The sequence below is a fragment of the Capsicum annuum genome, chromosome 12 (assembly GCF_002878395.1).
Source record: "Capsicum annuum cultivar UCD-10X-F1 chromosome 12, UCD10Xv1.1, whole genome shotgun sequence".
Lineage (NCBI taxonomy): Eukaryota > Viridiplantae > Streptophyta > Magnoliopsida > Solanales > Solanaceae > Capsicum > Capsicum annuum.
Genome location: NC_061122.1, coordinates 141,739,640 through 141,756,656, shown reverse-complemented (window position 1 = coordinate 141,756,656; position 17,017 = coordinate 141,739,640). Strand labels below are relative to the sequence as shown.

Sequence of the window (17,017 nt, the reverse complement as noted above, 5' to 3'; positions counted from 1 at the left end):
GATCAATAAAGATGAGTCAGGGGAGAAACTGTCGAACTGGACTTTCACTTCAATCATGACTCCCCGATTGAAGTGGTAGATGAAAGGATGCAATTCAATTTTTGCAAAAAGGGACCCATCTTTTAAGTTTTATTTACCTCATTTTCGCTTTTTATGTTTCCCAAAAGGCTCAGACCAGCCCTAGTGAGGATCATAGCCAATGTCTGTAATGTTTTAAATTTTAATGAAAGCCTTCCTTATTACAAAGACATTTTTACCGATTTAACTACATTATTCGATCGCTATAATCTAACTAATGTTGTTTATTATTTTAGTAATTATAATTTAAAATCTTCCAATGTCATGTCATGTCAAGAGCTAAATGAATAAATCGAAGCAAATGATGATGAATAAGAGAACTTTAATGAAAAAACAATGGCCCCAAAGTGATTAACAGAGGAACTAAAAGATTTTGAGGATTGGGAAAGCCCAACCTAGAAAAAAATTGAGATAGTTAATCTAGGTGATGATGGAGAAGTCAAAGAAACCAAGATCAGTCTTCATCTTGCAGAAGCACAGAAAAGAGAACTCGTTGGGTTGCTTAAAGAATATATTGACATATTTGTTTAGTCTTATGATGACATGCCAGGATTGAGTACAGATATTGTATCACACAAGTTGCCAATTGATCCGGGGTTTAATCCTGTGAAGTAGAAGTTGCAAAAATTTAACCCAAATTTGAGTCTGAAAATCAAGGAAAAAGTTACTAAGAAGATCCAAGCCAATGTGGTTGAAGTCACAAATATCCAACACGGCTTGCCAATATTGTTCTAGTACCGAAGAAGGATGGAAAAGTCAGAATTTGTGTCGATTATAGGGACTTGAACAAAGCCAGTCCTAAAGATACCTTTCCATTACCCAGCATCCATATTCTCATTAATAATTGTGCGAGGCATGAAATACAGTCCTTCGTAGATTACTTTATCGGGTATCATCAAATACTGATGGATAAAAATAATGGAGAAAAAATGGATTTCATCACGCCTTGGGTTGTTTATCACTATAGAGTGATGTCCTTCAGTATCAAGAATACTGGTGCTACGTATATAAGAGCCATGACAATCATATTTCATGATATAATCAATAAAAGATTGAAGTGCATGTAGACGATGTAATCATCAAATCTCGCAAGATTTCGGACAACTATGCTCATTTGAGAAAATTCTTTGATCGGTTGAGGAAGTACAATTTGAAGTTGAACCCAGCTAAATATACTTTTAGGGTGCCCGCAGGAAAGCTGCCTCATCTGAAGATGAAGAAGGAAGTCATGAGTTTCTTAGGGATATTGAATTACATTAGCAGGTTCATAGCCCAGTCAACAGGTATTTGTGAGCCAATCCTCAAGATGTTAAAGAAAGATGCAGCAAGTAAATGGACTGAGGAATACCAGCGAGCTTTTGACAAGATCAAGGATTATTTGTCTAGTCCACCAGTACTATTTCCTCCAAGAGAAGGAATCTCTTTATTGTTGTATCTATCGTTCCCTGACAATGCATTTGGATGTGTCTTAGGGCAATAGATTAAACTGGAAAGAAGGAAAGAGCAATTTATTACTTAAGTAAAAAGTTCACTCCATATGAGGCTCGTTACACACTATTAGAATGAGCGTGTTATGCATTGACCTGGGTGTCCTAGAAGCTGAGACATTACTTGACATCCTATACAACGTATCTCATCTCCAGAATGGATCCTCTGAAGTACATATTCCCAAAGGTCATTCCCAAGGGGAAATTGTCCAAATGGCAAATGCTATTAAGTGAGTTCGACATTGTATACGTGACTCAAAAGGCGATCAAAAGGCAGGCCCCAGTGGAGAACCCATCTAATGAAGAGTATGAGCCACTCCGAACTTATTTCCCAGATGAAGAGGTATTTTTTATAGGGGAAAACATTGCCGAAATGTACCCAAGTTGGAGATTGTTCTTTAATGGGGAGGTTAACTTCAATGGTTCAAGAATTGGGGCAGTCTTAATATCATAAATTGGTCAAAACTACTAAGTTTACGCCAAACTACGCTTTCCATGCACCAATAATATAGCTGAATACGAGGCTTGTATTCTCGATCTCAGACTGGCTATTGATATGAATATTTGAGAGCTACTAGTCATTAGAGATTCTGATCTATTAGTTCACTAGGTTCGAGGTGAATAGGCCATAAAGAAACCTAAAATTACGTCATATGTGGAATTGGTACATGAGTTATGCAGAAGATTCAAGGAGGTGGAATTCAAGCATGTTCCAAGAATACAAAATAAGTTCGTCGGTGCTTTGGCCACTATATCCTCCATGATTCAATATCCGGATCAAAGTTACATTGATTCGTTGGAGATAAGTGTGAAAAAACAACCTGTACATTGCACACAAGTTGAGGCAGAACCAGATGGAAAGTCATGGTACTTTGATATCAAGAGGTATTTGGAGACTAGAGCATACCCGAAAGATTTAACCATCAATCAGAAGAAAACGATCCGTCGGATGGCCAATAATTTATTTTTGAATGGGGAAGTCCTTTATAGGAGGACCCGGACTCAGGATTTTTATGATGTGTCAATTTCATCGAAGCTATAAAATTACTTGAAGAAGTTCACGTCGGAACGTGCGGACCTCATATGAATGGATTTACTCTAGCCAAGAATATTCTAAGAGCCGGCTATTTCTGGATGACTATGGAAATTGACTATAGCAAGTTAGTGTAAAAATGTCATAAGTGCCAGATACATGGAGATCTGATCCGAGTACCCCCACACGAACTTAATGTTATGAGCTTGCCCTGGCCGTTTGTAGCTAGGGGCATGGACATCATCGGCCCGATTGAACCACTAGCTTTTAATGGACACAAATTTATTTTAGTTGCTATCGATAACTTTACCAAGTGGGTAGAAGGTGGTAGCAGATTTTGTCAAGAATAATTTGATTTGCCGATTGGGGATACCCGAGTTAATCATCAAGGACAATGGAGAAAATTTGAATAGTCATCTGATGAAAGAGATATGTGAATAGTTCAAGATCACTCATCTAGATTCAACCGCATATCTCCCTCAAATGAATGGAGCGGTAGAAGCTGCCAATAAGAACATCAAGAAGATCTTAAGAAAGATGGTTGATAGCCACCGATCGTGGCACGACATGCCGCCTTATGCCTTGCTGGGATATCGCACAACAGTTAAAACCTCGACTGGGGTAACTCCTTATGCATTAATCTATGGGACAGAAGCGGTAATACCCACTGAAGTTGAAATACCATATTTAAGGATCATCCAAGAAGTGGGTCTGAGTAATGAATAATGGGTCCGCGCCCATCATGAACAACTTATGTTGATTGATGAAAATAGTATGAGCGTAGTATGCCTTGGACAACTATATCAACAATGAATTATTCGTGCTTTTCATAAAAGAGTAAGAGCTCGCACGTTTGAAGTTGGACAGTTGGTGCTCAGACGCATATTCCCTCACCAAGAGGAGTATAAGGGAAAGTTCGCTTCAAATTGGCACGGGCCGTATGTAGTTTGCAAAGTGTTATCAGGAGGAGCCTTGATTTTGTCTGAAATGAATGGCCAAAGGTGGACCAAGCCAATTAATTTTGATGTAGTGAATAAATACTATGTCTGGTGTGGGGTTTTTTTGTGCTTATTTCCTTGTAATTGCTCTCTTATTTGTAATTGTTCTTCTGCTTTGTAGTAGATTTAAAATTTTCCCTCCTCTTATGTACGAACTACATTTGACCTGAATTCCCAAGAAAAGGATATGTAGGAGGCCTATGTCGGTTTTGATCAACCCCTTAGAAAAATTTTATTTTCTCCTGAACTACGTGATGAACTAAATTCCCGAGGATGGGATACGTAGACAGCCTCGTCGGCTTCAGTCACCCCTTTAACTATTTTTATTCTCTTTTTGCATTATGGGAACTACGTTTGACTTGATTCCTATTCAACTGTATACGTATGCACCACAACGGATTGGTCATATCACCCCAGGAAATGAAAAGTGGGGCAGAATTTTTGGGAAGGAACCTTAAAATTCAAAAGAAGAAGATCATCCTCTTGTAACTCAGAGATAAATATCAGTAACTGGGGCAGAAATTTTAAGGTAGACCTCAAAATTTCCACCATACTGTACTAAAGAGTTCAAAGATGACAACAAAGTTTTAGGTGTCGAAATAGCAGAGTCAACTTCATAGACCTTCAGCTACAAAGCCTCAACCCCTCGAGCTAAGAATGTTCATTAAAGCTCGTATATGATATGGCTTAATTGACAGAGACTCCTCCCAATCTTATAAAAGGACTTTTGAAAATTCAATTATTTGCAAAAGTATTTACTTTAATTTTTTTATGCTATGATTTTGCCTTACACCCGCAAACTTAGGGAGTCGAAGTAGGAGTCAAAAATGACAAACACGTGAAGAAGATGAGAACCTGATGATGGCGATGACATAAGCTGAAGACCGAAAAGGCAACACAGATCAATATACCAAAACTAATAATTTTTCTGTGGTTGCAGGTTATCCTGAAGCCAACAAAAATTAATGAAAGCATCGATCGTTCACCGTATTCCTTTGATTTAAAGGAATATAAGAAAGCCAAACATCTCAAGGTCGATAAGAAATAGCCAGGATTGTCAGGAGTTGAAAAAAACTAAGTTTTCCAAACTAACAGGTTTTTTTGTTGGTTGCAGGTATCATCAAATGTGGAAAGCAAAATGATGACTTACTCACATCCCAAGCAAATCAAGGATGGATGTTTGAAATAGTATATGAAAAAGGTCCAACATTCTAGTAGGATGGTTAAGGTGACGTTCTCTACAATCCCTGCACGATTATTTGTATTCCTCTTTATCGTTCTACTGCATCATATCACGCCGAGAGGGCCATGCCGAAAGAGTCATGTCGAGAGGGCCATAACGAGAGGGTCATGCCAAAAGGGCCATGCCAAAAGGGCCATGCCGTCATATCGAGAAGGCCATTCCAAGAAGACCATGATGTAAGAGTCGCATCCTGAAAGCCATATCGCCTTTTTCAACTAGTTTTGAAGATATGACAATCCAAGGGTATCTCCATATTGCATATGATGCCCATGATTGATTCCAAGTCTTCTATATCCGTTAATCAAATAAAGGAGAAAGAGTATATTATTGAAGGATGTTCTAAAGCATTTTCATATATATATATCTGATAATCATGCGAAGACAAAAGAGTTTGGCATTGAAGAATATTCTGAAGCATTCATATCTTATCAAATCACGCAAAGGGAAAGTAATCTGGCGTTGAGGGATATTCATCAGCTTCAAATGCATCAATCACAAAATATTCAATGGCATTCGCTATTGGATCTCAAGAAATATATGGTCCAAAGAATGTGTATAAGTTGCTATCCAAATGTACGATGTACTAGATTTTTTGAGAATTGACAATCGAAGGTTGATCTATAAATCACATTATTTGAAATAGGATAGTGTGCGAGATTACCCATAGGTTAATAGAATATGGGTCATCCGTAAGCCGCAACAACATCCTAAACAGATAATGTGCAAGGTTACCCAAAGATCGACAGTTTGGAGGTCATCTATAAGTCATAACTAAATCCTTATCGGAAAATATACAAGATTATTGAAATTTATAAGTCCAAGAGTTCTCTATAAGCCGTGTCATATCCAAAATCAATTACGCACAGGATTAGCCAAAGACTACCGATATAACAAATATCTATAAGTCATATTGTATCCAAGGTTGGATAATGTGTAGGATGCCTGAGAGTTAGCGATTGGAGAGATATCTGTAAGTCATCTTTTATCCAAGGTCGGATAATGTACAGGATTACTAAAAAGCTAGCAACTTAAAGGCTATCTGTAAGTCACCTCATATCCAACATCAAATAATGCGCAAGATTATTTGAAGATTGATAATTCAAAGAAAATCTATAAGTCGTACCGATATGAGAGATGCGCAAGACTCCCCGAGGTCAAATACGACAGGCGTTATAGGTGACCAAAAGGGTTGCCACATTAGCATATAGCTATGCGTCTGCAGGGATCGCTCTATACGTGTCGTCAGTGCCCAAGAGGGCCACCCCACTTTGAAGAGCACTTCCAACCATCAAGAAGACCATTTTATTCAACAACAAAAAAGTTGTTATGTCGAGTATTGCGAGAATTATCGCTCTCACATGGTTATATGGTAAAAGACTATAAACCCCTTAATGAGCTATGTTTATTACTAGCAATATTATTTGAAATGTTATTGAGAGCATTTGAAAAGGATAAAAATCTCAAACCAAAATCACAGGTGCGGATGACTCTAAAAAGAATGCAGCATAACGCAAAACTTTTTTGAGCGGCGAACTAGGACATAGTACGAAGAGGAATATCAAACTCTTTGGACGCAAGCTAAAGACGAATTCCACCACCATAAAACCACATCCCTATCAGAAGGCATGTGGGTATTTTGGAATTTTGTTTCAGTTTCACTCTCGAGATATTTTTAAACCCATACCAAGGGTAATCTTCTCTTCGCTTCAAATTCTAGTGATAACACACTCAGAGTTTTGAAAATTATGCCAGAGTAAAAATCTTACCTATTGATGTTAGGAGCTCCAGAGTCATGGATAAGAGGTTACAAGCCCCTTTTCTGCAACTCAATCAGTTTGTCTCTCATCCCGAGCCAAAGGTCATCCTATCATAAATGACCATATTTTCCACCAATCGAATCAAAATATATGAAATCTGATTCCCTGAGTCTCAGGGATATATAGGATGAGCTCCGTGTTGAAAAGTTGACTGCAGTCCAACCCCCCACCCCTCACCCCCCTATCTGCTTATTCCTCAGTTTTTTGGTTTTACTAAAATTCAAAATCGGGATAGCTTGTGAAGTTTTTGAAAATCGTGCTTAAAATTAAGCTTATGAACTACAAGTGGCCTGAATTCTCATGTAACCTGAGATATGTAGGAAACCCAATATCGGGGTCCGGCTATAACTCTATAAAAACTCATGCGAAAACCAACCTCTTTCAGAAATAAATTTGTGGTCGGAAAAAATTAAGAACGTCAAACTCCCTTTGCCCAGGGTTACTTACAACTACCCTACCCAAAGGGAGGGGGTAGTTGTTGACACCTAAGTTTTGTCCTCCACGACTAAGTTTGAATTCGAGTTTCTTTAATTTTAAATAAAATTACATTATTTATTTTATTTAAATAATAGTTTTTTTCAAAGTATTTATCTGTGTGATTTTGTCATTTTTAGTAACTATTATATATTTCTTATTTGCTTATAGAAAATTATATAATTTTGTTATTTAAATAACTATTTGTTTAAAATTAAATTTTAATCAAGGGTTATCTTGAAAATTGATTCAAATGGTTAAAATTTTAATTTTAATTTAGCCTCAAAATAATTTATGTTGAAAAATAAAATAAAAATATTTATTTGATCTTATTAAATGAAGAAACTCGAGATTAAATTGATTGTTAATTTATTTCAAATTTTGATTTAATTTAATCGATTAATTGAATTTGGCCATATTAAATACAACTGACAGATTAATTTTTAATCTGGCTAGATTTCAAATTAAATTGACTAAATTATAATTATCCATAATCAGCCCATAACCCCAGCCCACTCCATTATAAACCCGACCCAATCCTCTTTGAAATTTGGCTAACAGCCCAATTCCCATCAAAAATAACAACAGCAGCTTACCCTCACCAGCCCAATCCACCAAACCGACCTGGCCGAAACCCTTATTTCCCCTTTTCATTAATTTCCCTTATACAGCGTACAACAACCACTGTACAAAACGTTATCAGCCTCAGCCAAAACAATAACCAACAACGACCATAATAGCCGACAACATCAACGGCGTTCAACAACGCGTACACCAGCAACAAACAGCGTTGTACGCTGTAACGCAAACAACAGTTCCAACGCAGTAACAGCAATAGCCTTCAACGAGAAAAAACCCAGTTGTTCCCCCTTTCCTTTATTACTGATTTACCCCCGTGTGCAACCTCTTTTTGGCTTGAATTTCACCTTCTTAAATGTCCAAATCCGGTCTCTTTTCTTGCCTTCTAACTTTTCCGTTCTGAATTTTGTACCAATTTGGTGCAAATTTCACTCTGCATTTCTGTCATTGTGGATTTCAAAATCCCTTGACTTTTCCAAAAAAGTTCAAATTCAAAGCCCTAATCACAACCCCCCACCCACCACAATAATCAACAATACGAAATTACCTATAAATAGATGCTAAGGAGAAGGGGTAAGGAGGAGGATTTTGGGGGAAAATTAGGGGTTCTGAAGGTGCTTGCGTTTAACCTCACGAAACCAAAATTCTCGAAGACCGTCGGAATATCGGAATTCGATGTTCTCGTTCAAATTCTGTTGGTTAGAATCAACTCGAGGTGGTGGAATCTCATTCGATTGAAAGCTCTTCGTCCCGGTGTTGCTGCTCGAAAACAGGTGAACAGTCGTCTTTGCTACATTCTTTTTCTTCACGTTTGGATGTCGTAAATATGAAAATGCTGCAATGATTGTGGATATGGACTGTGGTAATGATAGTAGAATCGATCGGAATTAAGAGTTTTCTCGATTATGTGTGAATTGTTGGAAATTTCAAACTTTCGACAGTGCGTTGTTGGTATGTGGGTTGTTTTGAATTATATGAAGAAAGTATGGTTCACCATTATGTCATGCTCACAAAAGCTAAGAATGTCATTTTCTCTCTTGTGTGTTTTATCTTTTCCGGGTTTTGTGTTAAAGTATATTCATGGTAGAACAGTGGTTATGTGGTGTCCTGTTATATGCTCTAAATCTTGAATACTTCACTTGCAGGAAAATACATGTCTTGCATTGTTTTTTTTTAATTAGATTATTATGTTGAAATTGCATTTAGTTTTCTCGATTTATGCGTTTTGACGAAATGCTAGTTTTGTTCGTATCTGTTTTTTAGGAATGTGGTCTTGTGTACAATATATGCATGCTAGAAAGGTGTTGGAGTCCTATTTTTGGTTGGGTAGAATTTGTATCGTGTGCTTATTCGTTGATTCATGCATTTTAATGGTAATGCCTTTTGTTTACTTGGTTCAGAAAGTTTGTGTCTTTGGCATATACAGGAACAATCAGTTTTGTTGGGTATCTATTCCTTAAAATGGCAAATTGTGTGTGTTGACTCGTCTATAAAAGCTTACCAGTGTACCAAATTCATACCTACCAACATATATCTTGTCTTACTCTTTTATCACCTAATTATGAGACATCTTTACCCAATTTATTAATTAAATGTGCTAACATATAGCTAACACACATATATATATATACTAGTTTAGGTTTCGCAATCCGTGCGTGTACCTCGCTTCAATGAATTCATTTTTATAAAATCATTTTGATACTATATTAGAAAATATATCACAACAATTATTGTAGATTTTTGCCTCCAAATTTTATATTTATTTAAATGATATAGCTTGTACCTCAAAAAAAATATTAAAATTATGACGATTCTACTTAATTAACCTAGTGATTTCCCACGTTTTTGCCTTTTCATTTATCTCGAATCTCTCATTTATCGTATAATTTTCCCACTTAATTCATAAAAAGAAATAAAAAAAATGAATACTTAGTCCAAATGATATTTGTTTTGTTCACACGACTAAATAGTCTATTTAGATAAAAAAAAACATATAATTCTCTTCGAACTCGAAAAGTTATTTTCTCGTAAATTTCAACTTTCTACCATCGATAAAATGTTTTAATATGATACTTTCTTAATGTTTTTTCAAAGGTGTTAGCCATGACAAAATGACCATTCTTATGACAATAAATAATTATATGATCCTCTTTCCCCATAAAAATCAACATATTTTCTTTTTAAATTCAAATGTGTCACCTAGTCTAGATAGGCTTCTTTTAATTCAAGTAAGATATTTCATATCCTTTCTTAGAAATAATCATGAATTAAGTAAATCAAGCGAAACATGTTGCAACTTCTTTCTAATTCAAGTAGACTATTTTTCGTTGAAACAAACAAGAAGTCAAATTTTGAACATGTAAATAAATAATTTTATACAAGTAATTTTTTTGTTCCTTTTTGTAATGTTAGTTACCCTTTTAAATTAGTCAAAAATAAATCTTTTGGTGAACTGTTTTAAAACGGTCGCTTATAAGTGCCGTAAAAATTTTCTTAGGGCATTAACTCAGTTTCTCTGATTTCGAAAATTTATTACTATTTTTAAATCTTTGAAATCCCTTTAGAGTTTTTCTTGATATTTTCGATAAAAAATCAAGTGACGAATCTATAAATTTTGTCAAAAATTATTTCGAAACTCTCTTGAATCTTTCGAAATAGTTTAAAAAGGATCAAAATCATTTTCTTTAAAATAAAATCCGAAAGGAGACAAAACATTGATTTTTGGCATTTTTGGATACTTCTTAAACCTAAAATAAAGTGTTTAAAAGTCAAAATCCCTTAAAATAAATCAATCCAAACACCCTCTTACATAGTAAAAAAAGACAACTTTCAACTCTTAGCTTATAAATCACTTCAAAGAAGCTAACCCAAACATCCCCTTCGCTCCATCTCATCTTTGGTATAATCGGTCAGACTATTCCTTCGTAAAGAGTTTACCAAATCACATAAGTTGATTCCTAATAATAATACAACTAAGTTTTTGCTCCTATTTTATAAATAAATATTATTATATGATTGTCAAGTTAAAAAAGTTGCTCTAAACACTGCTTATGAAATTTAAAAAAAAAAAAAATTGAAATAATATTGTAGCAATTCCAAAAAGTAGAATAATTTTTTTAAAAGAAATAGAAATAATATTTAATCAATTTCAAAAAGTACAATAAAATAACAAAAAGATTAGAAAGGAAGTCCAAGAAAGTACTAAAACTCCTATGTTTTCTCACTCGTTTCACTCTCAGTCTTTATTGATTATATGGTGTCTTATGAATTTTAGTCTACACTTATAAGAAAAAGAAAAACTTAGCATACTCATGGTCTTCTCTCTTGTTGGAGTAAAGCTGGCTTCCTATGCATGCAATATAATCTTAATCAGCAAAACTTCATAAAAGAATTTTTTTAGTTTTCTGCTTCTATTCGCGCACACAAGTCAATGTTTGTTGTCAATTTTTTGCTGTCATGAAACGTTTCTCAAACATGAGAGAAATAAAGCCAATAACAAAATCACATTGAAGAAATTTAAGTGGACCAAAAGATCGGGATAAAATGAAAAGACAGTAGTAAGAAATTACTGTGGCGACGGCAAGAAGAAGTGGAACTGAAAAAGACTCTTGGGAGGAAGTGGAAAAGAAGAAGAAAACGATGCTGCAAATTAAACTCAATCCCTAATTAAGTGTATTTATGTCGACAGTTTTTTTTTAATAGCGACGTTTGATTATTTTTTAAATGGATAGTACTCATTTTTTTATCACTTAAAAAGGAAAAAGACTCCCCCCAAAAAAAAAAAGAAAAAAGATAAATTCATTTCTTGATAATTGAGGTATGCCACATCAGCATACCTCTAATTCTCCTTTATATATATATATATATATGTATATATATATATATATATATATATATATATATATAACATGAGTTTAAAGAAGGATTTCTTTGATATTGGTTTACTGAGAATATGAGTGAATGACTAATGTAAATTAAATAGGTTTAATTGTAGTTGGTAAATGGGTTTAAGATATGTAACGGGTGTGACTGAATTGTCGAAATTGGACTAATATTTTGGTGTATAAATACTTGTGGTTTTATTCTTCTCATTGCTAAAGACTTTTTCAATTCTTTTTCTTCCATAAATAAGGAATCTAAGTGGCTGGAACAATAAAGTATTTCATTAGTATGTGGAATATTAATTATAGAGTCATTTATTATTACAGCATTAAAAAATAGGATAAAAAATTAAAAAAGGAAAAAAAAAGGAGAAAATAGAAAAATAGGAATGAAGGTCATAAATAGGTGTCATGTCACTTTCTCTGTGACCTTCCTTTATATTATATATAGATTCGACAACCTAAACTTTACATAAAGTTCATCAAATTTCGATCGAACATTCATCAACCACCTGTAAATCACACCAAAATAATATGTTAATCAAGATATCAAAACAATATGATTAAATCTAATATTTACAGAAAAAAAATTTCAAAGCCAAATCAACACTCATCGCTACCTATATTAAGCAGAAAAAACAACAGATAGTGACTGAAAAGAAACTATAATAATTGAGATATTAGAATGATATAATTAAACCTAACCTTTAGACAAAAAAATCGCAAAGTCAGAGCGAATGTTAACCTACAATATGACTAGCAAAATAAAAATTACAAAAAACAATATGATATCGAGATATTAGAATAACACGCAATAACTTTCGTTTTATAAGTTTCTTATTACCTACAGGAGTCTCCAAGAGTCCCCCCTGTCCCCCCGGCGATCTTAGCACATTTTTTTGGTACTCCTTGAGCTAGCACCTTTAGAGCTCATCAAAAAATAATTATAAAAATATCTCTGCGACTAAATTTTACATTGTGAATATTATATTGTTGTAATGAAAGAGTTCTTAATTTAAAGTAGTTCAGAACCTTTTCCTTCAAGAAAAATTACCTAGATGTGATTTCTTTTATTTTTCTTTTGCTAAAAGTAAAAAGAAAAAATTAACTATGATATTTATGATAGCATTTTATTTTTTTTATAGCAAAGCAAATTACTTTACTATTATATATAAGAGAGAATAATAAATTTTTACTATTATATATAAAAGACAATAATAAACTTTGGTAGTCCTCAAAAGGTTATTTTAATAATTTTAATTAATTTATTAATCCACTAAAATTATGGCATGTATTTGATAAAGATAAAACTACTTTATTTCTTTATTTGTCAAATGAGACTTTATATGTGGTTTGTTATAATATGAGAAATTATTATTGAGTTTTTTCTTGAATTTTTAATTGCTTAACTATTTTTTAAAATAAGGAAATAGGGAGGAATAAAATGGAGAATCAAACCTTCGCCAATAAGGTGAGAGTTTAGGCTGACAATTAACTGAATTATTTTAAAAAAAAATTATTTAACTAATCGGTAAATCTTTTAATTAATTGTGTAAGACTATATTTATTTCTGATGAGCTAAGTATGATTCTCAATATTTCCTAATTATTTTTTTACAAATTGAATAGAATTTTTTTACGAAAAAATTTAGACCTACTTTTGAAATTATCCATAAAATCTTTCAAATATTGAAAGTTAAAATTATTGATAAAGTTAAAAATGAAGGTAGTAGTATCAATTAAGATCAAATTATTTTTAAAATATCTTTTTTGATTATTTGAGAATTAATATTCTTAGGCATAAATTAAATATAAGAACTGATAGATTTTCGAAGTTTATTTTTGATGAATTCAATTTTTTTTAATTTAAAGTAAAACTAAGTATAAATTATCATATTAAATAACTTAAATTTTTGTCACGTGAAATTATGAATAAAACTATGACTTAATATAAGAAATATATTTTTTATTTATAGCTATAGAATGTATGTTCATAATCTCATAAAAGTATCAACGCTTTTCAATTTATGATCTTTGAAAGTTGTCATTATTTTACATATTTAATCATATTACTGTATAAAATATTAAATTATTTGAGTTTGAGTCCGGATTTTATAAAACTAGTTATTTATATATGCTAGTGTTTTATTTTTTTAATTTTTTTTTGAAACTATTACTAACTCATGTAAGGTAAGACGGCAGACACTCACCAAAATTTTTGAACAATGATCTATTTATATTATTATAGAAGCATGAATGACAATGTTGAGTGATCAAAATATTCACTAAAAGTTAATTGGCTTACTTGCCCTCTTAATTAAGTTATAATTTTTTCCATTTGAAAACTTACTAATGAGTATAATTGTACTAGTAATTTTACCTTAGGACTAAACAAAATATTTTTGTATTAGGTTAGGACTAAGTTGATGGTGTCTAAAGAGTATGTTCCATACCCCATTAATTTTAGGAGTACCCAAATGTATCTTTATTAGTTATTTAACAGGATTATCCGTAATTGGTAAAACTAGTTTAGTGTATATGCTTTGCGCGTGTACTTATGTCGAGTATTTTTTTACAAAAAACGTCAATCAACATTTTAATTAGGGATTAACTATAATAAAGAATCCAAATATTTTTTAATATAAAATTCATTTAATGTAAGATTGAGAGGTGATTGACGTACTCTTTAAATTCCTTTAAGTTTTTCGATCACTATCATATGCAAGCTTATTACCTAATTTGTTGACATGAGTAACTAAATTGGCTGCCGCCGTTCATTTCGTAAGATACAAATTTAAAATAATAATATTTTAATATAATACGTGACTTAAAAAGAAAATTTATCTAACTTATGTGTAATAAAAATGAAGCTTACAGTAGATGCGAATTTCAGTTTTTGAAAATAACGAATTTATTATTTGATCTAAGATTATCCTTAATAACAAAAAGTATAATTCTCAAAGTAACTAACAAATGTATCACACCGACACAAAACAGTTACATATAAAAGTGTACATGTGTTGAATATACGTGTAACGTTAATCCATAAAATATGCAAAATAAATATGTTTTATAAAATAAAAGTAAATATTATATTTAATATCGTTAATTTAAACATAATAAAGAAGAACAACACATCCAATTTAATTTTAAAATGAAATTTAAAAAATATAGAATTTAATTTCAACATAATAAAGAAGAACAACACGTCCAATTTAATTTTAAAATGAAGCCTGAAAAATATAGAATGTATGCAGATTTTACCTTATATATTGTGAGGTAGAGATTATTTTCCATAGACCCTCGACTCAAAAAGAAAAAAAGTGTGAGACACATAATTACAAAAAAAGGAAATAAAAAAAATAGCAAAATACTAAGATCTAATTAACTAAATAATTCTAGATAATCATATTTATGTTGTACAATGTACATAAGTTTGATTGTACCACAAAGTCATTCCTTAGACAGCAATGTTTCAACTTTAAAAGTGAAAAAGAAATCATCAGCCCTTAGAAACTACCTTCTAATTTTGTATTTCTATATTTCTATTTATGAGTTCAATTATTTTATGTCTAACGCGTCTCCAAAAAAAATTTCGTATCAACTACTTCATATTGACATTAATTACCCTTTAATATAATATATTTTACAAATTCTTAATCTTTCATGGTTTAAGAGTATTTATTTTATCACAATTATTTCTACATATTTTAGGAGAAATATTATAAAATAATTAAATAAAAATAGTAAATAATAATTTTCTCTATTGTTTTAAGGACCTTCAAACTTTATTAATTTATAATTAAGATTAATAACCTATTAATATAATTCAAAAGAAAAAAATAAAATACTTTTATTATGACTCGTAACTAATTATAATAACATAAATTAAAATTAAAAAATGAAACAAAAAATTGAGAAAAATAATAAATATCAATTTTATTTATTGTAGAGTCTTTTAATGATTCACAATAAGTTCTTTCTAAGGAGGACCTTCACACTTTATTTATTTATGTTTAATTTTAATAATTTATTAATATAATGCCAAAAAACAAAACGCTTTTATCACGACTCCAAATCAATTATAATTATAAAAATTAAAAATTTAAATTTTATTATATTTTCTGAATACAACAAAGCTTCGAATCTTACTTGAAAATTTTCATCTCGCTGCATTCTTCTAGATCAGGTCACAATCTAATGAACATAAATTATGTCAATTAAACGATATAAATCTATTTAAAAAATATTAAGTATAAAATCTCAAAATACCACAAAATATGCACAAAAAGTCACACAATTAGGTTTAAAAAAAAATCAAAGCAACACTTAAAAATGAATTTAAACTGAAGGTAAACATTTTGGAGTATCCATGAACTCCTGGGGTAGTTTCTCCTAGGGGACTGTGATCAAAGGTTGCACTGAAAGTTTGCACTAATATGTGTTCATAATAAGTCCGAGTTTTGTATGATTCGCCAGCAAAATATACATTGGCAGTAAGGTAATTTTTTAGTAGTCTCCATGCTTCTTCAGAATTTTCTTGTCCGGGAATATGCTGATTTTCAATATATAATATAAGTTCTCTAGCATCCAGTTTTTCATATGAAGGCTTATTTTCAGAATTTTCTTGAACTATGGACGCAAAAGAATCTGCAGTTTTTTATTGATCTGATAAATAAGATTGCAGTTGTTTGTATAATGGATGATTTTCAGGAATGTCTTCTAAATGGACAGAAGAACCAATATTCAGAGTTTTGGATGATGAAGATTCCTCTTGAGGAATTTTGGAATTAATTAAAGTTCTATTTCCTTGCTATAATATAGGGAAATTTGAACTCGCAGAGCTATATGCAGAATTTCTTCGATCAAAATATGAAGGGTTTGTGCGTCCTCCTTGATATGAAGAGTTTTGATTTCTTCCACCTCATCCTCTACCTTTGGCGAGTTGCCAAGGAGGATCCATACTGCATTAATAATCAGGAATTTGATCAGCATACCATGACAGATATTCAGAGAGATCTTCATAAAGTGTATCCTTTGTGATAAGGTCGTCAATGACTTTCCGTAGTATGAGCATGTGTAAATCCATATTTAGAGGAACTGCCTTTATAAAGGTGAGTAAGAACTTTGCAGAGAAGAAGTGTAGAAAGAACTTCATTAGATCTGTAAGCATTAATCACTTAAATCAATATCAAACCAATAGATTTCGTCATCAATGAATTCGTTGTGGTTAAAGAAAAATTCTTCTTCTATTAAGCGATGAATTAAAGTTTCTAAGATAAGAAAATGAATATCTTCATTTAAAGGAATGCATTTGATAATAGTTATTATAGTTTTTTCAGAGAGGAAATATGTGTAAAAACTCATATCAAATATTCTCTAGATAAAAAATCAGGCAAAGAATTTTCACTACCCCTTTTATATTGTA

General features: G+C 32.0%; 1 protein-coding gene across 2 annotated transcripts; it reads left to right on the top strand.

The window, feature by feature from the left end:
- The first annotated feature begins 7,716 nt into the window (after positions 1 to 7,716).
- On the top strand, positions 7,717 to 16,805 carry LOC124889241. 2 transcript variants are annotated; one of them, XM_047400407.1, is made up of 2 exons: positions 7,717 to 8,482; positions 16,414 to 16,805. In XM_047400407.1, the coding sequence occupies exons 1-2, from the start codon at positions 8,267 to 8,269 to the stop codon at positions 16,630 to 16,632; spliced, it is 435 nt and encodes a 144-aa protein (XP_047256363.1). In that variant the 5' UTR covers positions 7,717 to 8,266; the 3' UTR covers positions 16,633 to 16,805. The 2 variants fall into 2 exon arrangements, with proteins under 2 accessions (XP_047256363.1, XP_047256364.1); XM_047400408.1 differs by having other exon boundaries at positions 7,721 to 8,482; positions 16,303 to 16,805.
- The last annotated feature ends 212 nt before the right edge of the window (positions 16,806 to 17,017 follow it).